At 42.0% G+C, this 24901-nt stretch overlaps 1 protein-coding gene across 1 annotated transcript in view; it reads right to left on the reverse strand.

The window, feature by feature from the left end:
* The window catches only part of MAST4 (microtubule associated serine/threonine kinase family member 4), a gene marked incomplete at its 5' end in the record, with an annotated part of 274408 nt that extends 250662 nt beyond the window's left edge, over positions 1-23746 (reverse strand). Inside the window, one exon of the mRNA XM_084278039.1 lies at positions 23495-23746. Within this exon, the coding sequence (XP_084134165.1) occupies positions 23495-23746 (252 nt within the window). The remainder of the gene's footprint in view (positions 1-23494) is intronic.
* Positions 23747-24901: the final 1155 nt, after the last annotated feature.

Here is a 24901-nt window from a genome sequence, read left to right on the forward strand (position 1 = left end):
GCTTATTTTCTCTTCAATAAGAGAAAATAATTTGCATTGATAATATGAATCACCATCTCTGGTCTTCCTCCACCTTAAGCAAGACAGGAGAGCATTACTGCACAGTATCTGCTCCTTCTCCAGCTCCCCTTCTCCCACAGCTTCACTAGCCAAGCACTGCCTGGCAAGAAAGAACTGAAAGGAATCCTCATTTTAGGAAGGCAGCTTCTTTGATGCATTGTAGCAAAGGGAAGAGTAATGTTATCATAGGTTTTGGCATTTTTAATTAGGTCCTACCGGTGAGACATGCACTGCCCCAAAAATGCTCTGAATGCCAGCGTAAGCCTACTAAGGCAGCATTTACTGCTTCCTTGAGAAACTTCCTACACAACACCTAAGCAAGTAAGATTTAGATTTTGTATGCAATCTATTTCATTAGAAGTATAAATATCTGGTTCACGAAGCCTGGTCTGCTCCATTCTTGATATTAGGCAGCTAATTGCAGACTGCTTAAACACCTTGTCTGTGGCAATGGGTGGATGATCAAATGGATGTCCAGAGGCCAATTTTCTGACCAGCTCAGTAAGACTTGGTTGCCTGACACAAGTCAAATTTACTCAGGACGGAACAGCAGCAGAAACCCCACGATGGCAGTAACAGTAATTGGCAATTACTTGCCTCCACTACCCTAGCTTGATTCTTGGAATTAAGTAAGAAAGATTATTTTTTCCAAGAGTCATATTAAACGAACAACTTGTCCTACCCATGAATGCATTCATCTAAATTATTGGGCATTAGAGATGAGAAATCAGTTACAGCATGAGGTGAATCCAAAAGTTCAGTTTCATTCACCATGCTGATGAGGTTATATCACTAGATTACAGTTCTATTCTGGTACAATCCCTTGATCTCATCCCCTTAACCTGAAAGCAGAACATTTGATTAAAAAGGAAGATAGCTGAATTGAATTGTGCAAGAACTACTGAAAGTTAAGCTAGCTAGGGAAATTATTTTTTTTTTAAGTTTACATCAACAGAAAGCTGAACGAAATGTGGAGCCTTAAAAAAATCCTTATTTAAAACAAAAGTTTCTTTGGCCCATTTCAAGTTACTCAGTATTGCCAGTGTTAGAAGAAACTACAGGTGCCTAGGCAGGAGTAGTAGTACACGATTAAAACATCACCATGAATATGGTTAGCCTTGCACCGTAATTATTATCAGAAAAAATAATTACCCCTGAGGTGAAACAATCCCTCCAGTTAATTTTATATATAAGCTTTTAAGCTGCATGCACAAATCAGTTGTGCAAGAGGTATGAGATATGGTCACAGATCAATTCAGCTTGCTAGAAGGAATTTATTAATACCACTCAGGGTTGAGGGGATTTTTTTGTGAAACACAAATTACCTGCAAAACAAGGCATTAGCAGATATTACAGATAAAACCTCTTGAGCAACCCCAATTATTTAGTACTGAGCAACCATATTCCAACCCAGGAAAAAGAGTAACAAAGGGTTAGGAATGCTTCTGCATGTAGCAGGGGGTGTGCTTCCCATGCACATGAAAAATTTTAAAATATTAAAATTAATCCAAGAGGTAAACTACAGACTTACTAGTTCAGAGACCTCAGCCTTAAGTCACTGCAGATTTGGAGGTACAACTTCTGTATGCTTACTACCTGGAAATAACATGATGAAGCTATAGCCACAGGGCTACAAAGTAGGAATTCACTGCTTCCAGTCCCACTGCCTGGTGCTTCGACTTGATGCTGCACCATCACAGCCAGAATACTGAGGGGTTTTTAGGAAGGAGGATTTCTTTGCCCTTCACATAATCAGAAAATGCCCTTGTGGCATTTCTCACTTGTAGCTTGATCAAAGACTACTACTCCACCTGTAAAAGCAGATAAACTAATCTCAGAAACTACAACCTCAGTCCTGCCAAGCTGTGCAATCTTTTCAACAAACTTCCAGTCACTGAATAATTTCATAGAATAGTTTTTAATGTGTAAACCAAGTCAGCCAAGCAAAAACTTCACATTTCAACATTTCCAAGTTTGGATGAAGATTTTTTTTGTGTACAGATTTTGTATTTAAGACAACTTACAGTCACATAACCACACTGTCAAATGTTTTAGTTAGAAGCAACAGATTATATCGCCAGTTCATTCTGTCTCTAGTGATCCCTGTCATCGAAATGAGTCTTTGTGCATTTATTTTTTCACTAATGCTAATAACTAGATACTTGGGTTTTTTGGATGCGAGGCAGCAGGACTGTTGAACTAAGCAGAGGTCCAGGTTTGTGGCAGTTCAATAACCAGTTGCTGTACTTTCCATCATCTGCTGTTTTCTGGGTTGAGTAGGGGTTTCTTATTACTGAAAGTTAATAAGGATTGCTTACTTTCATCTTAAAAAGCAAAAGCTTGACCTTCTACTTAAGTAATGCGTGCAGTATCACCTCAGAGAGTTAGAACTTTGCAACAGCAATACCTCCTTAGTACAATGCAGCAGATGGAGTTTCTATGCTTGCCCTATCATTTCATTTTCCTTAAAATATGACAATGCTATCCTCAGCCACAGCAATATGTTTTTTCTGATCTGTGATTCTGTAGACAAGATGGAGTGATTTAAAGTGGACAGTGGTATACGAAGCTTCTGTAATGGATGTAACTATGATTTTTAGTGTTCGTTAACATGACCAAAAGTGCTTCTAAATTACTATCCTTTTAAAAGGAATACAACATGTTCAAAAAACCCCAAAACACAACAAACAAAATGCCATACCTTATTTTGATACTATTACACATTGATTTAGAGAAAGATAACATAGAGGCAGGAAGACATTCATAAAGTCATTTATGGCTTAGTATTATGACAAGAAGTGACATGCACTAATAAGCACCAGGCTTGCTTCCAAGAGCAACATCTTTCCATGAGAGAAGAGGAACATTCCATTCAACCAGCGTAATCCCAAGCACAACCTAGCAGATGAAAACTGGAAACATCCAATAGCTCCACAAGTCTCAATTACCCTCTTCCCATTCCCTTATGGAAAACAAGGGAGGAAGAGATGGATGGTTATGCACCATCAATAGCAAGCATCCGAAGCACTTGAGAGTGCAGCATCACAGCAGCCTGGATCCCCAAGCACAGGCCAGTGTGAGGAGCAGCACAGAACAAAATATAGCTCAGGAGCAAGATGCACACTAAATGAACAGCTTCGGGTGTTAAGTAACACTTGAGACAGCCTGTATGGAACACGTACAGCAAATTGTAATTGATGTAAGTAGCAATGTAAGCCACATGAGTATTATGCTAAGAGATTCAGATTCTCCTAATTACTTTAACAACTCATGCAAGAGTGTTAATGGAATCTCCTAAAAGTATCTGAAAAGCAATGTTGATACACTACTCCAAAAGCAAAGTCTTAAACACAGAACTTTATATAGAGAACAGACTGCAAGCCCTGTAAACGTTTTATTAAAAGTACTAATTTATACTGAAGTATTTCACAATGTGAGAACTCTGGGGTTTTTTAAAGAGGTGGAAGTAAAACAAGCTATCTGACAAAGACTTTCATTAGTGCTGTAATTGACTGCCAATAGATTACTACTACATTAGCAACTCAGAAGGCATGTGGGACAATACATCTCAATTATGAAGATCCAGGCTAAACATCTCACCTGGAGTGAGGTGGACAGTCAAATCATAAATTTAAAAATTAGAAGTCTGAGATCTTATTGTCAATTTACACTGCCAGAGCAGCAACAAAGACAGTGCCGATCAAAATCTGCTGTAAAACTTGTTTTCTGCTACTATGTTTTGACATGATCCTTCAGAAATGGCGGGGGGGGGGGGGGGGGGGGAATCCATAAAAACTCTTGCATGGCCCACAAAAAGCGTTCCAATTAAGTTTTTTGCCTAATACTAATCTTTACCTTATTTATATTATTCAATAACTGAAAAGCTATTCCATGGATTAGATAGGTAATACTTAATTTCTTTCCATAATGTTCCTGATCCAGTGTTGCCTTGTAGTACAATATATAAGCATTCGGAGTCACCTTCTCAATTTCTGTGCTGTGACCACATTTTGTCCTAGAAAGCAGTCAAGAGGATTTCATTTTAAATAAAGTCTACTGTTCCTAGCTGCTGCTAGATTATAAATTGAGATTTTTCTACTGTGTTTGGAACCATTAATTTTTTAGGTTATTGGAATATCTCAATTTAAAACAGCTCTCCTTTTGTTAAGGCAGAGCTACAGCTTGCTTAAAAATTACATGGTTAAATTTTCAGTCTGTTCAGAAATAGGTTACAGAAAGATGCATGCAACATCCAACTGCTTTAGAGCAGCAAACACACCAGTGAAGCACAGAGATTTCTGTGGAATAGTGTAGGTTAAAGAAAAGAAGTTAGCAGTCATTAAGACAACTAAACTGCATTACTTTACAAAAATGTGGGTGTTTTGATGTTTCTCCCACTTGTTCCTGGAGACTCAGTCTTATTACCATACTGAAGTCTCACCAAGTTTCCTTCCTAACAGTAGTGTTGTTTTTCTAATTTTCCTCTCTCCCTCTTAAATCTCCTGGTATCAGATTAACAAATACAAATAAAGATTACTAATAAATTGTTATTGAAATAAGAAAAACAAAAATCACAATGTATGTCCCCATACTACTATGAACACTAGGGAAACAATCTCCTAATCTAACTGAATACAGACAGCTTTCTATTTGTGGATTTTGGTTTTTTTTATATAAAGTATATAGCAACCTTTTCCTAATACCAAATATCAGCCATGCGTGCAACATGTTTAATCATCAATTCTAATATTATAGTAGCTAAAAAATCATTAAGAGTTCATATGCAATGCATATGAACATGTTTAATCATCAATTCTAATATTATAGTAGCTAAAAAATCATTAAGAGTTCATATGCAATGCAAAGATAAACAACAGGATAACTGATCTACCTTTTGACATTAACCAGCAAGGGGGGGGAGCTCATTCATGTGGCTGCACCACTAGAATTACCCTTTTTTTTTTCCTAAGTGAAGATAAATGTGTTAACAAAGTGGTCATGACACTTCTGATGTCACGTGCTGTTGCAGGGAGACCAACAAAGCATGAACTTCAACTTGTCAGATCAAGAGAAGTCAATTTTCAAGTGTTGCAGCTCAGAATTTGCACATCTTAAAAATACAATTTAAATACTTGGCTGTTAACATGCACTCCAAGACCTACTGCCTTTGTCCATATAGCGTAATCCATCACACAGGCAATCCAGTTAACTTCTATTTGGTTACACTGCCTGCAGGATTATTCCATAATATCCTATAGACAGCAGACCAAACAATTCCTCAGTGCCCAAAACCTATCCAAAAACATACACCTTCTTTGCCAAGCAACTTGTCCTCAAGTGAAGAATCTAGCAAGCTTTTCATCAAGTTTTAACTTTATAGCAATATAATATGCAACAGCATAACACTGCAAGGGGATGAAAAAATAAAGCCAAAAAACGCTGAGTTTCTTGTGTTTGTGGAAATTCAAGGTTTAAACAGATAATTAAAGGTATAAGACTGAAGTCTTGCTGATGCCTGCTCGTAGGGCTTTAAAGAAGAGTATTTTAATGCTGTCACTGCTATGTTTGAGAAGCCTGCCACTAGCAGCATACCTCGAAACACTTCAGCTTCAGAATAATTTACTTCAAAAAAAAAAAAAGCAGAGCTGTATCTTCCTCCCTCTCCCCCCCAGTGACTTAGTGATCAAACAAATTCCTCGTAGGCAGATGCAATATGACAACAAGTACAATGGCTTAGAATATTTAATAGCAATCTAATGTAGTGTATCATCAAAACAGACATAGAAAACTAAGAATAGCAAAGCATACAATTTTCTATAGCATTCCAATTAAGCTAGACAAATATTTAAGAAGTTATTTTGCTAAAATTTGCCTAGAAAAATCCAGATTATTGGATTCTAACCATGCTTTCTTGACCCTCCTATTCCCCAACATAAAAGGAAAGTAATTACGGCTTAAAACCTTGTCAGCAATTGCTCCATAGTTCCACATGGGACCAAGTCTTTCCAGCAGCAATGCCTATGCATGTTTACAGTCTTCCAGTTTAAAGTCTTTATGGCACTTAAAAATCATTTTCCTCTTCACCTAATGCCTGTACTTGCATAATCTGTCTGTACCTGCAGTCAAGATTCTCCTACCCAGACTTGAAATCCCTGCATCTCATAGATGTTACCAAGTCTGAATGAATTTTTTGATCACTTCACCTCTAATCAGCTAGAAGCCTAAAAGGCAAGTAGAAATCTGTATTGGTAGCAGGCTGTGACGAACAACACCAGCTGGAGGCTGCACGTGGTGTATTTTCTCCTGTCTTGGAAAGCTATCCAAGGCAGTGGGAAGCAGCCCTGGATTCCTGCAAGTTTAACACATACATGCAGGGAAACTGAACATCCAGTAAAAACTTTATCACTTACAAGGCCGTAATTGCTGGTCACAGACTGAATATGCTGGGCCATCGCTCTCAGGGTCTACACTGACAGCACACCATCCAAATTTCAACTACCTCTGTACCACAGAGCCTCCACTATGGTGCTTCTGGCTACCAGGACACACACTGCATCATCTTAAAATGAGAGAGTGGGATGCTATGCAGAGATCAAATGTGTTTCCAAGCACCAGGATTTTTACATGAGCCCTCCAGAACTTGAATTGCTAAGCAGCATTCACAATAGCTCTGTAGTGAAGACAGCAGAGATTAAAGAAATTCCTTTTTCTCTATCTATCCTGGAAACATAACGCCATCTTCAATTTTCTTGTCAATCAGTATTTCACCAAGACAGACAATCTGAACCACAATGTCTCAGACTGGCCTGATTATTGAGACAAATCCATGGCAGTACAATTTGGCTCAGTTCTGTCTTAGGCAGTGACAGGGTAGGAACCTGTCCCAAGGCTTTTTAACTTAAAATGTTTGTTTTAAGAACTCTCATCTGTGGTGAGGCAAGAGACAATTTTGCACATCTCACCAGAAGCAAACAGATTAGTGAGTTTTATTCCAGGAATATCACTATTCCATTAGCCAGCCATGCATATGAACACATATGAATCTGTTCCATCTGCTCAGGTGCATCACCAAGTGCTTTATGAAAAGAGGTTAGCACTAGGTGTAGAACAGATGGCAGCAGTTTGCACAAACAGCAGTTCGGCCCTACTGTGAAGTTTGTACACTTACTATTCCTTAGATAAACAGTGATGATGAAACCTATTCCACACACAGCCATACACTATCCTTCAGTGTGCATACAATGAGACAAGTACTATCATCCCAAACCTCAGGTAAGAGACATATTAGACAAGTCTTAATCTAAGGACAGTGAATAAAGGCAACTAAAAAAAAACCCAAACACAACTAATGCATTTGAGCAGGCAGAGAAAAGACATACAAGGAAAAAAGCAAAAGTCAGTCAGTAAGCATCAATATACATTATCAAATGGTAATATGAAATTTGGCAACATAAGCTGAGAACTGAGAAATTTTACAAGCTCTCTTTAAAAATAAATAAAAAAAAAAATCTTTCTCCTTTTACAGGTATTCTCTTTGCCATGCAAAAAGAGAGGTTGCTGGACAAACCTTCAGTTCAACTGTTGGCTTGACAGATGCCCAATATCTCAAATAAACAAAGTGTCTCCTCAACCAGAAACAGCCTGAACAGAAGAAATTGTGCATCAGACCACCCCCCCTTTCTTGTGAGAGTCTTGGTACCACTTCATAGGTGTCCAGCCACCAATCCTTGAAAGAGTTCTGGGAATTTCTGCCGCTGAGTCACATAAAATGGACAGGTTTTACCCTCTTCCCTTTAACTCTTGCAGTCAAAAACCAGCATCCACAGTAAATCTTCAAGTAACAGACACCCAAAATAGCAGCAGAACCAGAGCACTGGTATTCAGCAGTAGCAAAGGTTACTTCAGTAGGTTCCTGCAGAAGCACCCCACCAATACCACTATTTTGGGTGAGCGCAATACCATTCATGTAGTGGACTTTTAGCACACTGTTTTTTTTACCATGTCATCCTTACCCTTAAGAACACTACATCCTTACAGTAGCAAGGTAGTTGCTTCACCTGATATGCTAGAAATTTTAGAAACTGCATTTAGAAATTAGTATCAACTAACCTTTCCTCAGGAGCCTTCCTCAACTACACTAAGAAAAATAGTCATCTGCTGTCAGCAAGTTACTATCAGTGTTTTCCTATGCTCTCCTATGCCCTGTTTTCAAAGAAACTGTAACTTGTCAGTGAAAGAAAACAGCAGAGTAGATTTCAGTATCTGTATTGTTACCAAGTACTAACACTTGACTTGCATTCGAAATCCATCAACCTCTTGTAGCACAGTGAATATAGTTAATTAATGTGTTCCACCATGATCTACACACCACAAAACCACAGCTAGACAGAAGGCAGAAAGTGTTTTGATCCAGACTACAGACTAAAGAATGAACAAGGTCTCCCTAGAAGTGTAATGCCACTATGAAAAGACTTGTATGCATGGCTGCTCTTTAGCAGAAGGAATTACTAATGCAGATGTGTTATGCTAATCCACATCCTCAAAAGTAATTACACAGCGCACAAAACAGCTCCAAAAATTAAGGGAAAAACCCACAAATCAAAAAAACAACCAAAACCCACAAGCCACCACAGGTACCCATGCTTTAGGGGTTTTTTTAGGTCCCTGGTACACAACAGGCACAGACACACAGCTTTAAACAATTTGAACACAAAATACTTGCTAGCTCCAGCATTTCCTCAGCTTAAAGATGTATATCATGGGTATGTATGTAAGAACTCACTACTGACATTGCAGAGGAAATAGCAGTGCTCCATGGAAATCATTAAATTAGGCAAACACAAATAAGGCAATTACTCTTTTTTCCTCTCTGTTTTTAAGTAGTCAGGCTACCTCTTACTTGCAAAACCTCTTCACCTCAATGGCAGATTTAAAACAAAGACATCCAGCTGAACAGACACCTCTGCAATAGAAGCCTCATTACAAGAATTTTATTACTTAGAAACGACCTTACATCATTCTTCTAAAGCAGCACGCACTGGTGGCTGAACTAGGGCAGGAACCACCACCCATGGAAGAGAAAACCAGCAAGAACTAGTTTGGGGAAACTAAAAATACAGGGAAGAAGAAAAGAATCCCTACCAAACCAATTCTGTACAGTCTTAAACCTATATCAGGACCATAATGCAGCTGATAAATCAGCTATGCTAGTAACTGCTTGAGGCTGAAGCCAGGCACAGACAGAGCAACAAAATGAAGGCAGCAAATCACAACTCCGGATGCACGGCCACATATATTCATCATGCCACATGAACGTGGAATCAAGCCATCAACCTGGACAACCTCAGGCCAGCGTGTTGCACACCACCACAGCCAGCCTCAACACTCATCCTGCACTGCAGGTCCCTCAGCTTACCAGTGCAACATTCTTTCAAACCTGCTCCTGCCTTGGTACAGACAGCTCATTTTATAATCAACAGAACAATGGAAAGAGATGGCTTCCTCTGCCTTTCTCAAGAGAGTACCTGTTAGATAAAAAGAAAAATACCTTGTTCCAATTAGGCCTAGAATTTCAATTCTTCGCATAAAAGTATGATTCCAGGCTCCATGCAAATAATCTTGAACTCACACACAACTATCCATCAGAGAGACTGACTCATTGAAGCTGACATTAACTGTTTTAAAAACTCAGAAATTAGAAGACCAGTGGATCTAGTGTCAGAATAGACAAACCCTCAACTTTTGCCTTATTACAGCCTGTTTCTTGGCAATTTGCCTCCATAAACTTAAAAATAACGTAAAAAAAAAAAATCGATTAACGCTACATTCCCCTGCTATATACTCCTACTCTTAAGATACTTACAACATCCATCTTTGACAGGTTCCACACATTTTTTAAAAAATATGTGTTGAAATAAAAGGGTACACTGTAAGTACTGATTTGATTTTTAAAGTCTTCACAACTGACTCCATTTACTAACCTAATCTTGTCCCCTTGAGGTAGAAAAAGAAGTTACATCTCTACCCAGATGAACAAACAGGCAGCAGTGAGGCTGCAGTAGGAACTGGAAGAATAGATAGTGTCAGATAAATTAAAAGAGAGCTTGAAAAAATTAGGTTAAGTATTCCATCTTATCCATAGACTTATTTTATCTTCTCCCTAAATATCATCAAACAGTTTTACCTTTTCACACGGTAAACCCACTTTGGGGATGCACACAGTTCAAATGTAACTCTTTATTATGAAATCACTATCAATGTTACTGTTTATACTTACTAGTTTTCAAATGACAGCTTTTTCTTCTTATGAGATGACAACTGACAGATACACATACCCTGTGGCAGTACAGGGATAGCTGCTAAAGCACCATACATACTGAACACATGTTCATCTCCACAGACCTCAGGAGAAGCAGTACCTACTTCCCTACGCACCTCAGGGACTTGAGGGGGGAAAAAAGCTAAAGAAAATGTACACAACTTAACTGACCTTCTAAAAATCCTTTTGTATGAACAACTCATGCACAGCTCTTCCCAAAAAGAGCAGCAAGATGACTGCATACCCACCACACTGTAATAGCCAAGCATATTCCAATGGTAGAACTGGCTTTGTCTGGAAATGAACACCAACAGTTCTACAGAGAAGATAACGCTTCATTTCAACTTTACTGTTCATAAGGTATGCAGATATCGCTGCAAGTTTAAATTACTTTCTAGGCATTGTTATACAGCAAGACCCTTAGGCACATGTAGTGAAAAAAGTAAGGTTATGGCTGAGAAGCCAGGAGCCCAGCATCAGTCACCAGAGATGATGTTTGAAATGTTAAATGCACTTAACTGTAAACCCAGCATGAACTTACAGAGCTGCATTCAGGAAAGAAAAAAAAACCGTTGCTTGTGAACTAAAAGTTCCAGCTGCCAACCCCTATCAGCTAAAAAGCCTATGGAGCTACTACATCTACCTAAATGCATGTAACAACTATTTTATAGACAACTTCCCTTGAGGAAGTTTTTTAAATGCATTATCTACATAAGTTAAGGACTGTGACGGCCTTGGCCACCTGCCAGGAACCCACCCAGCCACTCTCACCACCCCCTCCTCAACAGGACCAAGGATAAAATAATGTGGAAAAGCTCATGAGTCAGGCTACACAGAGACGATCCCTTAACACTTTTTGTCATGGACAAAACAGGCTCAACTTGGGGGAAATTTGTTTTATTTATTGCCAATTAGAGTTGGCTAGTGAAAAAAAAAAGCTAATTAAAACCACTCCATTCCCTTCTCCTTTTCCCAGGCTCAACATCACTCCTTCATTCCCAACTCCTCTACCTATTCCCCCTCTGGCAGCAGTGGGGGATGGGGAGTGGATGTTAGAGCCAGCCCATAACAGCTCCTCTCTCCCACTCCTACCTACTCACACTTATGCCCTGCTCCAGCATGGGTCCTTCCCACAGACCGTATTCCTCCAAACACTGCTCCAGCATGGGTCCCATCTGCACACTGGAGTCCTTCGGGATAAACCTACTCTAGTATAGGCTCTCCATGGACTACAGCTTCTTACATTAAATATCCAATTGCTCCCCCACAGAGTCCTCCACAGGCTGCATGTTCCAGCATGGTCTGCTCCAGAAGAATCTCTGCTCTAGGCCCTAGAGCACCATCTCTCCTTCTCCCACTTTGTTGTTCACACGGCTGTTTCTCACTTTTTTTCCCCCCCTACATTCCTCACTGCCTCACAGCATTTTTCCCTCTCAAATACCCTTTTCCCAAGGTCTCACCATCTTGGCTGAGGGGGCTCAGATGTGCACCGCTCCATTGGAGCCAGCTCTGTCTGGCACAGGGCACCCCTAGCCAATCTTCAGAGACTGCAGCCCCCCCACTGCCAGTGCCTGGGAAACAAGAACACCCAAGGAGGACTTCACTTAGAAAAGACATAGTTACCACACCACACACAATAGATTTTCACAGCTGTTCACAGGCCCCAAACCTGTACTCCAGATACAGAGCACCAAGGCAGGCAGACAGTTCACCATTTTGCAAGGTGAGGCAGCTTTTTGTTTATAGATGCCCTAAGCAAACTGGATGTGCAACCATCGAGATTGCATTCTACAAAGCCACCCTTCAGTCACTAGTGGCTCAGGCCAGGTAAACAGAGAGGAAACAATTTCATTTGCTTTTGCTACTTCAGCCAGTTTCAACAAAGCTCCAAAGCCACCAGCGTTACTTCTATCTGTAAACAAGAGTCAAGTAATGAAGGCCTGACTCAGTTGTGTTACCTACACCCAACACTGATTCTGCCTCATAACATTTTACATGGGCTTACTTTTCACGTCTGCACATCCACATAAAAACACTCAAGGGATAATCACCATTGGGTAAGAGCGCTCGAGCAATGAATGGTGAGTACAATACAGCAAAACGGACAATGACAGTTTTGATCGAGAGTGACTATAAAAGCTCTCCAAGTTCTTTAGCAGTTAGCTGCATAATCCTGTGCTACAACTCCAAACACTCAGAAGATGCACTGAAGGGACCAGTGAGGTAGATGACATCTCAGAGACCTCAGAAAGCCTTCGGCCACGTCACTTGCAAATACAGTCAGCGTTATTTCCAAGTGCTATGTCTACAGAAAGAAAAGTTTAAAGTTAATTACCCCAGCCTTTTACTTGTATTATTTAGATCTTTTAAACATGTGTTTATGCTTAGAAGAGTCTTGCAGGAAGTGTCATAGTTGTTTTAGCACTAAAGGAAATGAATACAGCTATAACTTTTTTTTATAAAAATTATTCTCTCCATAATATCAAAAACAAATTCAAGAAGCTTCTTCTGAAGACTTCTGATACATAAATATCATTAATCAACTGAAGATCAAGTATATCCTACACGCATGCACTAGAACTGTGGGGTCCTTAAACCTTGGGATCCAACTTTATATTTGAAGTAAACAATATACCTATTGTTATTGGAATGTCTTTGCCCAAAGGTTTATTTAAGCAGCTTAACTGGCTTTATTTGGATGCTATCTGAAAAAGTATAGACATTGCACACAGTTATCAGTACCAAACTGCAGGAGGCATCTGCTACCACTATCATCAGAGAAGACAACAAGCCAAGCCATTCTATTAGGCTTCCATATTCTTTAGGGGTTGTGGACAAAGTATTTTTTCCATGTTTATTTATGTACGTATAACAACTTTAAGGATTAAAATCATGCACAATGGTATTTCTTTGTCTCCTAGGAGACAGGCAAATCTGTTTAGAAGCAACTATACCTAAACATAGGAAAGAAGCTGCCAAGAAATAACTGCATGTAGGAAGAAAGTTCCTATTAAAAAAAAGAAAAAAATTAAGACAGAAATCACAGCCTTAGACAGGCAAAACATCTAGAAGGTGGATTACCAAACTCAAATCTAAACAGAAAGGATTAACACACCAACCACCTGGTAATTCTCTCACGAAAGCACATTACCTCAACAATGATCAATGAGGGCAGTGGAATTAAGAACTAATGAAAAACACCACACCCTGCCAGAAATTTCAACTTAAATGATTTTATGTTTATGGTATAACCTGAGCTGCAACTGCAGCTCTTGCAGACAGACTCAACACGCTTATCCAGAAAAAACAGGTGATGAATCAACAGCTTCATACTAGAAAAACCTTGACAGGCACCAACGAAGAACTTCCAGGTGGCTAAACTGGGCTGATCTGAGGGGAACAGGTTCAGTGCCCAAGTCAGCAAGGCTCCTACCACCCTTCTGACGAGCCCTGAAACTTACCCAGCTCCTTTACAGGAGGTGGTCTGCAGTCAGTTCCTCCAGAACACATCTTATGTCCACACTGCCCTCAACGCCACCCTTTCATCCCTCAAATCCATTCCCTTTACATTGTGCTATTTGCTTACGTGGGCAAGGCTCTGTCTGCTGTCTTGCTCCCTTTGTAGGAACAAGATTTCTGTCACAAGCCTTTCTTCTTATCACAGTCATCAACCAGACAGCTCTAGGATTCTTCTTCCACAAGTCCTAGTGTCAAGTAACTTTTCTGCAGCACAGTCTATTAGAGCTCCCATACGGAAAAAATTAAAGGAAAGGCATTAATGTCATTATGGCTACATCACTAGCATTAAAGTAGTTTGTTTATAACAATAGCATGAGGTGGGGGGTAGGGTGTTGTTTGGTTTAAAGAAATTCAAAGAGCATGCGACTTCAGTAACTGCAACTAGCTATAGGCTAGACATTTGCACACACTTTGGAAAATGTTCCAAACTTGTCCTGGATTAGAGCCCAGGTCCTCTGAGATGTTCAGTTTGTCTTTGTTTTTCAGTGACAGATCTATGACTTAATGTATCTACATTTGTCATCTGCAGTTTCTGCAATTCACTTTTTTCTTGATTTAATTACCGTGCCAAAAACACACTACTCACGAGCGTCGTATTGGGAAAGCAGACTGGAATGAAAGTGCTTTAGCTCCTACAACTATAAAACCTGCCTCTACATGCTTCTAAGTCACCAGGGCGCAGATAGCTGTGAGGCTCTCTCTCAGTTGTGTACAAGGTACAGTGCCACAGTTCCTGGCACAGCTGCTCTCAGGTACACGCAGGTGAGGTAATGCAGGGCTTGCACCTCCCAGCTGTTTGAGCTGTTACCAACATAACACATTTCAGGTGTACCTCTTTTCCTCACCCTCAAACAAGCTTACACCTAAGGTGCCTGATGGCATGGATTTCAGTTTTTACGTATTTTTAATGTACTCCTCCTGTAATTTTGTGTCTAATGGCCCTGTTAACACAAAGATAGCAGTAACACAGCTAGAAGCATAAAGGTTATCCGACACTACATGAAAGTTTTCTCCTAGTGCATATCATTACGCCTTAACCAAATTGCTCTCCTCCTTCCAGGTCCTTATCCTACCTCTGACTCTCCTACTTTAACAGTAGGACCACTGCTCTCTGAATGTAACCTTTAAAGTATCCATTGCTTCAATTTTCAGCCACTCATCATTAGCTTTGATGAGAATTTAAACCTAAGCACGCTGAGTTTGGATGGAGGCAAACAAGGGGAGATCATAAAGACAGGTGCCAGGAGGGAAGGTAACACTCAGCAAAGAGCAACAGCATTGCAAACCGCTATTGGTATTCTTTAACTCACGTCTTCTTTCTGAGAAGGCCAGACGCCATCCAACAAAATACCTGACCTCAGTGTGCACGTACATATTCCCTGCCAGCAGAATTCAGTGCAACCCTGAGCCTACCAAACTGAAGGAAGTCGATGCTCTGAAATGTCCAATAAGTGACATACCCATGTTTACCTCCTTGCTCTTTCAGCTAATCAGTCCGTAATTTAGACCCACATCTTCTAAAATTAGGTACAGACAATTCAATATGCAGTGCTCTGGTTGCTGCAGAGCTGTTCCAAGGTAATCAATGGCATCTTTAACTTGGGAACATGTCCTCCAGTGGTGTAATGTGTTACCACCACCAGTATTTGAATTTGAACAAACAGGAAGAAGGAACCTCTGATAACACGTTAATGCACATGAAAAGGTTTACATTAGCCCATCTACTTATCAAAACCATAAAGACCCCATTGAGCTAAAGGTTTACTCTCTGTAAACAAACTATTCTGTTACCTAGCTCAGATCAAAATGTGTCAGGCACAAGCCACCCTGCCCTTCCCTGTCATGTACTATGCACAAAATTCGAAGCACAGCATGAATGACATCTGAGATTTTTGTTATATGGCCTGAATAACAGCCTTACAATGAAAGCATCCATGGAGCCATAGCTACAGCATTATTACATTCAAGTAAAAGTTTCCTGAGGTAACAATGAAAATCAAATTAGCAGTTTAGTGTAGCAGTTCATCTGCTCCATTCACCCACAACTCTCTTCTTCAGGATTGCAAGGCTATTAAAAACCACTGGGATCATCAATAGTCCAGGTGCAATTAATTATACAGTTCCACCAGCATGGTCTCACAAAGGAATTTTGCTATTTAGAATTTAAGCACTACCCTCTAGGAATTATAAGAAAATAAATAAAAAGGATATATTGAGACACACACAGTTGTTACAATAAAACACTGCAAAATGCATCTAACAAACAAGTTTCTCTGCCAGGCAACAGGGAATTCATCTTTCTTGACTATACAGGTTGTCACCCTATAATCAGTTATTTTCACTTGCACCTAATTTTGGAAGAGGTTTTTGTATCTTGCACATGGTTCCTTTCTTTTTTTGCTTCTCCTGAAAGTCATTTCCCAAGCTGTTTGATCAGAAAAGAAAAACAATTTTCTCTTTTTCTAATGCAAGACAGAAAGGAAAAAAAAAGTATTACATTCATACCTGATTCTCACTTAAAATGTAGGGGCACTCAGCAAAGAAAGCTGGTGCAAGGCCTATGAGGCTACTCACACTTAAGCATACTTGAATCCTTGACATACACCTCAGAATGGCACAAATTCACCAGCCTAGTTACATCTGTACAGAAGGACAAGGCATTTACCCCACTGCTCCCTGGCTGGAGCAGGACCATCTTCCAACTGGGAAGTTTGATGAGAACATCTCTTTCAGCTATGAAGGGATAAGCAAAACTTACCTTGGCTCAGTAAACCAAAAGCTAAGATAACCTCCTGGCTTGATTTCAATGCAGAACTTGTTTGTCCTCACTCCCTTGTTTTTCATCTTTTCAGCTAGCATGTTCTCCAGTACCCACATTATTCTCCTTCCCCTCTACCACTGCACAAAGAGCGACCAGCATTTCGTTACTTGAAGCACAAGCTTCTCATCAGTCACACATCTTAAAATCCAACTATTAAAACTTTCTTTCAGAACATTTGAAAGAAAGTCTTCTCATCTGCAAGAGGTGGAAAAAACCCCCCACAAATCCAAAGGCTGATGCAACAAACAATTAAGAGTTTAAGGGTGAGCAGGGATGGACTGCAGACTACTTGAAGCCCATATCACAGTTTTTAAAGCAGCTTAGCAATAGCATGTACAGTAATGCTTGTGATACTGTAGTGGCTCCCAACACAAGGTTGTATGCCACTGTACTTTGTACCATATGAAAAACACCCAAAACCAGAAACAAAAGAAAAATAATTTTAATCACCCTTTCTTCTTTCACTTACCAAGCTATTAAAAAAATGGTATTTCTCTCAATGTAGAGGCACACAAGAAAGCTACCCCATTAAACGGACTGTCACAGTAAAAGGCTATCCAGCTGTTCAGTTTACTAGCTTGAGGATCTTCTCATCTGAGCTGCACTTGACATATTTTATGCCTCAAGTCTTAGGACGCTTATCCCTTTGTGTAAACTCAACTTTACACAAGCTGTTACTGCTAGCAGAGCTGATCCATCATATGGAGCCTCCTCATAGTACAAGAGCAGCATGACATTGTCACATATACTGACAGTTCAAAGGAGCTTACATCTATCTAGCCCACGTGTTGTCAAAGGCAGCAGACTACACTGGACTTAGGTCTCCTCCTTCCACAGAGCGGCAGCTTTTCAGAAATGATGTTTCCCTGCATCTGATTTCTCAGTTGAATCTACTGATACTAAGGGATCCTGAAGATTAGTCTCAGGTCTACACACTCTTGCCCGTAAATTTTAAAGTGTGCAAGAGGCCCACCTAACCATTTTTGCAAATGCATTCAAATTTTGGTTTGAAAACTGTAATTATCAGGTCCTCATCTACCTCCTTCCAGGAGGATTTTAAGTATCTAAATAGTTCTGGCATATTAAAATATATATGCAACTCAATGCATGATTCTGCTTCTTCAGCTCTCACTTATTCCAAGGGAGAAGGGAGATGCTCTAGTTACAGGCTTATTTATACCCACAAAATGTCTTGAAAATAAGCTCCAGAGTGCTGCAAATATTACTGTTAGGCAGATACTCTAAAACATCAGGCAACAACACACAGCTATGTTAGATAAAACAACTTGACCATGCCTGTCTCCTTACCCTAGAGTACTTCAGAGATAATAAGGGTACATATCAGCACAAACCTTAAAGGCCTGTTCTGCACACAGAAAATTTAAAGGAGGAGACAAACTTACTAAAAGTAAATCAAGAAAGTGTTTTACATGACTGTTGAGCAGCCCCACAAACCTGAAGTATTTGACTTCATAGGTCACTTATCACAAGGATATCTAAAAAAAAAAAGCAATGCAGTTCCTCTGGCTTGTGTGACACAAGAACAGGTTTGTGGCTGCTCTAGGCAAGATGAGTGTTTATTTAATCTCACTGCGATCGTTTTAACCCTGAGAACTATACATTATGACTGCATTACTATCCCTTAGTATGATCTAAGGATCACACTCTAGCAATTAAGCAATCCATCTCTAGGTAGCTGTAACATTCAGGGTGTGCTACAACAGGGAATGATCCATCACTGTCAGAGACAAGAAAGTCTGAAACCATTAGAAGAAAAACCTGTGATAACTCCCACACAGTCAAAGCCTGTCCCATGGTTAGTACTTCAGTGGGACAAGCAGGAGGGCAAAGAGAATGGTAACAAAAACATTGCTACTAGTCAGGTCGCAGGGACATTTTGGCAGCACTACCACCATCTCTATTGTACATGAATGCACACGTAAACACTGCTACCACTTCACACATTCTCTGCTTACTTTATCCCAAACCACTTTGATTTTCACCCCTCCCCCAAATTACACTACAGGTTTTTTTAGGGTGAAGATCTGGCAGACAATCTGTAATACTGGAGGTACTGTAGCTCTCTAGCAGGCATATGCTTAAGGACAAATGTGTGAAAGAGCAGCTTTTACAGCAATGCGTTCTTTACCGCCCTGTTCACCTTGCTACGAGTACTTTCATGACAGAATCTTAGATTCCCAGTAATTAATTCTCACCATACAGTCCCCCTGAAGCCACAACAGATTGTAACATAAACAGCAAGAATCCAGATTCAAGCAGAGAGTTAGCAGCAACAGAAAAACCTTTTGTACTTCTCACTCTATGCAGTGAAGTATCTTTTTTAATGCAGGGTATGCATCAACTAGAGATCGGGAGAAAGCATAGAATAATCAACTTCAAAGGTCAGTGGACATTTTTCATCAGCAATCGTCTTTTTTACAGTGCTCATCATATTTTCAACGTAGGATCAAGTCTTACCAACTCTCATAGCCACTTCAGTCCCAAGCATTTAATTTACAGAGCAAGAACTGACATTATTTGAGAAAAAAATATCGTCCTTTTCTTGTGGGGGTGGTTTTGTTAGTCATTAGGGTTTTTTTAAGCATCAAAAATAATGAAAACTCACTATAGTAATTCAGAAGACAGTGGCTTTTGGATTTCAGACCAAGACAGCCATGCTCTGTGGCAAAGTAGCATTGATGCTGATGCTTCCTAGTTTGCCACTCTGCTCTGGTAAGCAAAGAGTACTCCTGGTTACTATGACAAGGTTTGTAGAAAGATAAGCTCTTTCAGTATGTCAGCTGACTGAGATGGAAAAGACAGTCAACTCCAAGACACACAAATTTAACCTTCAGATCCCTGAGATTACTGATGTCGGCAAGTAATTCATAGCTTGCCTTCATCCTCTTTTAAAAAAAAAAAAAAGATTAACCCAAGTGAGCTCTCGCCTGTCCTGTACAACACTGACTCAGGTTTCAAAACCACCATAAAAAAGCATATCCCATGTTTGTCTGAAAGACTGTAAAACATTATGAGTGAAAGAAACTAATGCAGCCAATGACATTTGGCACCATTTGCCTCAATAAACCTTATAAAACAGGTTTCCTTTTCACAGTCACTTTCTTTTTGCCAAAAGGGAGACTAGTGTAGAGAAGACAGAAATGAAAAGAGAAAGGAAAATGGGAAAATCTTGATTTTTTTTTGCATTTATCTTTTCTCCAGTAATCCTGTTCTGGTACTGACTACCCACAGATTGTAGATGCAGCCAGATTACAACAGAAAACACACTGTTGTTCAGCTTTAACTTTCCCCTTAACAGCCTGGAAAGCACTCTGAGGAACACTCTTCCCAAGAAGAGCTCTAAAGATAACAGAGAATAATCCTTGGAAAAAAAGAAAAAAACAACCTAAACAACCTCCCTGTGTTAGGAAAGTTGTGAGCCACCCTCCACACAGTGTTTGCTTTGGGCACCCTTCACCACGCAATCCCATCCCGACTGCTTCTGTCAGCAGTTAGCCACGCGCCTTGCAAACGCACCGCTAAATAAACTGCTTTAATTCTTTTGAGGTTCAGGTGTTTGCTATCCACAGCACTGATGTTCCAGAAGCGAAGCACTTCCCTCATGAAGCTAAAGCCATGTTTAATTTTCATGTTTCAAACATCCCACAGTAAGACATGAAAAACACTTCAGTAACTGATGGCTATAATCTTGTAAACTACCATTTGTTCTTGCTTACATGAAATGAGACTGGTATGGGCTTGTTTTTGTTATTTAATATTTTTAAAAAGAAATTATGTGCCTTCTCTTCCTACCTCGAGACTCCCTTCCCCATTTGCCTCCAGAAATTAACTCTTCCAAGCATGCTACTCAGAAAACTGAGACATAAAAGAAGCTGCGCTACCCTAAGTGAAGCAGTGTTTTCTTCATGGAGCTGGGGAGGTGAATGCTTCTTTTCGGTAGAGTAGAAGTGTTCACAATGTTCTTAAGAAAGACAGAAAACTCCTAACGGCTGGCGAAAGAGCAGTCAGAGTTATGGACACAATACAGACCTCTGAAGTAAAAATCCTTCTGTTTTATTCAGCTCTGGCAAGACCTGAATCCAAGTATGGCATCCTGGTTTTTGATGTTATGCTTTAAGACATACGTGACCAGCTGGAAAGAGTCCGTAAGACAGCAACAGTGAGAACGATCACATGTCTAGAAACATATTCTGTAAGTGAAGATTAAAGCCACTGAGGTTGTTTAGTCTAAAGAAGAGGTCTAGAAGGAGACAAGATCAGAGTTGTCAAGTATGTTGTATACAATGTCACGGGAGAATAAATAGTTCTGCTGGGATACCACATGGAGTAGTAACGTGTATGAGAATACATGCATGCTTCCCAATCACCCATTTATAGAGTTCATTTGAAATTTTTTTATGTCATGGCTTTGAAGAATTTACAGACAGCTAAAGTAGCAGCAAGAGAAGGTATCAGGACAATCTGTTTCGCTGCTGTCTAAAGCCATGACAACAGATTCAATCCTGCTGGGTTACAAGCAGGAACAAGGACAGGGCAAGAGAAATTAAGCCTGCAAAAGCAGAATCAAACACTGAGGATCCATAAAACCAAAAGAACTCAGAGAACGAATACTGCAGAGAACATAGAATTTTTCATTATTTGGCAGTAATTAGATGGGATGTCAATGTGAAAATGGTATCTTCAAGCACTTCTCTCAATGTTACACTTGTGGCAGCCAGCACATAAAGCCTGAAATTATATGCGTGTTTGTCTCGGACTTTCATCTTGCCTTTTCCCACTACCCTTAAAGGTTTCAGTGTGCAAGTAACATAGCTGGTCTCTCAGTTTTAAATTAATGTGCATTCACTTATTTCTGTACTCTAATGCATTCCCTTGTCCTTGCACAAAAAGTGATGATTACACAGGTGGATTTGTCAGGTGGCTTTGCAGGTAGGCAGGAGTTCAGCTGCAAGCACTTACTACACCAAAATGGAAGGATGGGCAAAACCAAAGCATAAGACACACACAGACAAAAAAGACAGGTTTCAGACAATGAAGGCATCTAGCAGAGAGGAATAAAGGGGAAAGCATTCCTACCACATTAAAATAACGTTATGCTAGGATCTTGTAGAATTACCAGCTGCAGGTGAGGTATCAGATTGCCCACACAGAATTTCAAGCATCAACGAGTTCTCCTTGGGCTTACCTGGCCTATACTTCCATTTCAAAAGGTGCCTATAATTCACTTCCAAAGCACACACTGAAATAACGAGCCTTAAACAGAAGTCAACTGGTCTGCCAGGTGCTGTGAGTTCAGCTACCTAAACAGCCAGCCTTTGTGTATTTCTACACAGCATTTTGCAGCCTTACCAACTGAGCACCAAACCAGCCAGACACCACAGAGTTGTGGTAAGCACAACCCATACCTACAAGACCCACTGAGAGCAGGATATATTAATTGCATACCAGTGAACACCAAGCTAGCAGTGGCTACAGAGCTTCTACTCAGTTCAGCGAATAATGCAAGTTCACATCTCTATTAATTTTTTTTTAATGTGTATACATATTCACATTAATTCTACTATTATCATAAACGTACTTTGCTGTAAATACATTCCACCCTTTGTGGGCTTATGCAGGTGAAACAGACCAGGAACTTTGTCCAGGTTTGATTATTTAAATAAAAGGGCATAGAGAAAGTTGTATTTAGATCCACTTCACCGTACAATTGGATCTATTCAATAGAGGAGGCACCAGGGAATGAAGGAGAAAACCAGGAGCTACATGAACAGCCATTACTGTGGAGGGAAACACTCCTGGCAACCAAACACAGCTTTACTAGTTGCAAGTAACTTCAGCCAGCACTCCACAGGTATTCCTTTAAAAATGCTAGTTTAAAAAAAAAACACCACCACGAAACACAAAAAAAACAACAACCCCAAGGCCTTTGCATCTCCAGGCTCAAGAAGGCACAGAATAAAGAAACATCACCTAAGAGCGAATTTAAAAGTTGGCCGCAACAAAGGGCAAGTCAACCACTCAACTGAGGCGTGAAAGAGACTGTGTACAGAGGCAAAGCCAAGCATTGGCCGGGCAGAACAATGAGCTTGGTCAGTGGGCAAGAAACACCTCAAGGAGTGCAAACCATACAGCCACAGGAAGGAGAGAAAAGAAGAAAAAAATCGGTCTCAGGCACAAAAGGGTCACTTTACTGTAAGATGGTGGGGGTTCGGTTTTGTCCCTGAGTGCCGTCAGGAGGTACCGTACGCAGGGGATTAGGAGGGGAAGGAGCAACACGCGTATCGCGCTACAGATCTATCACCCACGGAGCTACTCCATAACCCGCAGCCTGTCATTAGCCCTCCCAAGAGGATTAGCACAGTTTAGGGGCTTGCCCATCACTTCCGCCTGACACTGAAGAGTTTGCTTTAGAGCAACGCAATCCAAAGGTGACAACGCAGGGGAAAAAAAAAGCAACGTTTCCTAAAACGAAAACACAGCCCTCCACGCAAACCCCCCCAACCCTCCATACCGGCAGCCAGAACGGCCGACGGCCGTGGGGGAGCAGAAACAAGGACGCGCCGGGTCTAGCGAAGGAGACGACGCGAAGGGGCTGCGCCCAGGTGAGCACGAAGCCGCCCCCCCCCCATCCCCCCGCCGCGGAGGGACACCCCCACCCCTCCACTCCGGACGGGTCGCCCCGGGAGGGGGCTCTCGGGGCGCCCGTGGCGCCTCCGGACAGGACAGGCAGGCGCCACCTCCCCAGCGCCGCGTACCTCCTCATCCCGCTCCTCCAGCGAGGCATCGTCCTCCGCCCGGCCGCCGGGGCTCGCCCGCTCCTCGGCCGACCGTCGTCTCAACCGCCCCGCGGCCGCCGCGCCGCCGGGGGCCGCCGCCACCACCACACCGCCGCCGGGCTCCCCCTCCTCGGAGAGAGTTTCCGAGCCGGAGGAGGAGCCGGAGCAAGAGAAGCCGACGTGGCCGGAGCCCCGCGGCCGCTCCGGAGCCACTGAAACTTTCTCATCCATGGCCGCGGACTCAGACCCACTCCACCAGCATTCCCCCACAACCGGCCGTCGCGCAGCCTCGCGGCGGCAATAACACCCCCCGTGCCAGGCCGGCCACCGCGCTCCCGGGCGGCGGGTGGTGCCTGCGGGCGGGGCGGGGCCGGGCTGGGCCGGGCGCAGCCAATGGGGCAGCGGGGGCGGGCCCGGGCCCGGCGCGGCGGAGAGGAGAGGAAAGGAAAGGAAGGGAGCGGAGCGCTGCGGGAGGGTGGCAGGTAACGGGGCGGGGAAGGAGGGGGGCTGCTGCGGTGGCTCCGATGGCGGAGCGGTTTCCGAGCTGTGCGGGGTAGCGGCGCGCTGGGTCTGCCCGCGGGCGAGGGGAGGGTGCGAGGGGCGGCGGAGTCCCGCAGGCTGCCCCTCGCCGCCAGCGGAGCCGGCAGGTAGGGGTGAAGCTGCGACGCCCCGGAGCTGCTTGTCGCTGCTCCCGGCGGCTGGGTCTCGCTGCCTGCCCCGGCCGAGGGAGGCGGCCGGCGGCAGCCCGCGGTGCGGACAGGGCAGCAGAGTCTGGCGGAGACCGAGACCGGCTGGGATCGCCCCCCGGGCGGAGCGCACGGTGCTCCGCTCCGCGGGATGCTGCGGGGATCCGCAGGCGCAGGTATTTCACATGACAGTAGGGCTCTGTAGGCTCCTCTCTTCCTTTTAAAAAGGAGCTATCGGCAGTTTACGGCTGCCGGCTACGTATTGTGTGACAGAGGTCAGAGGTGCCTGGTTATGATCTTGCAGCAAACCCCAGTCCTTTCGGGTGTTTGACTTTGAAACGGGCATTGACATTGGGATTTGCGGCCGGGCTTTCACAGGCACTGGAGCGGAAGAAGATCATAGGAGTTAGGCACCTGAAAGCTTTTGCAAATCCTCCTAGACTGCCCCTTCATCTTTAAGGACCTACATGGCTTTATAACCTACTTGCCCTGTCGATTTTTTAAATATTAATTTCAAATATTCTCTTGAAAAAAAAAATCTATGTTTGGGGTGGGTTTTTTTTTGTTCCTGAGGTGCCTATAATGATGTTCTAACCTAATGCACTACTATTGTGTGTATACACACACACACACACACGCCCCTATGTACGCCAGAGATGTATTTGTTTATGCCTCTGCAGCCCAGGGTCCCCTGGGCTAA

The sequence above is a fragment of the Gallinula chloropus genome, assembly GCF_964237585.1.
Source record: "Gallinula chloropus genome assembly, chromosome: Z".
In the NCBI taxonomy this organism is placed as follows: Eukaryota; Metazoa; Chordata; class Aves; order Gruiformes; family Rallidae; genus Gallinula; species Gallinula chloropus.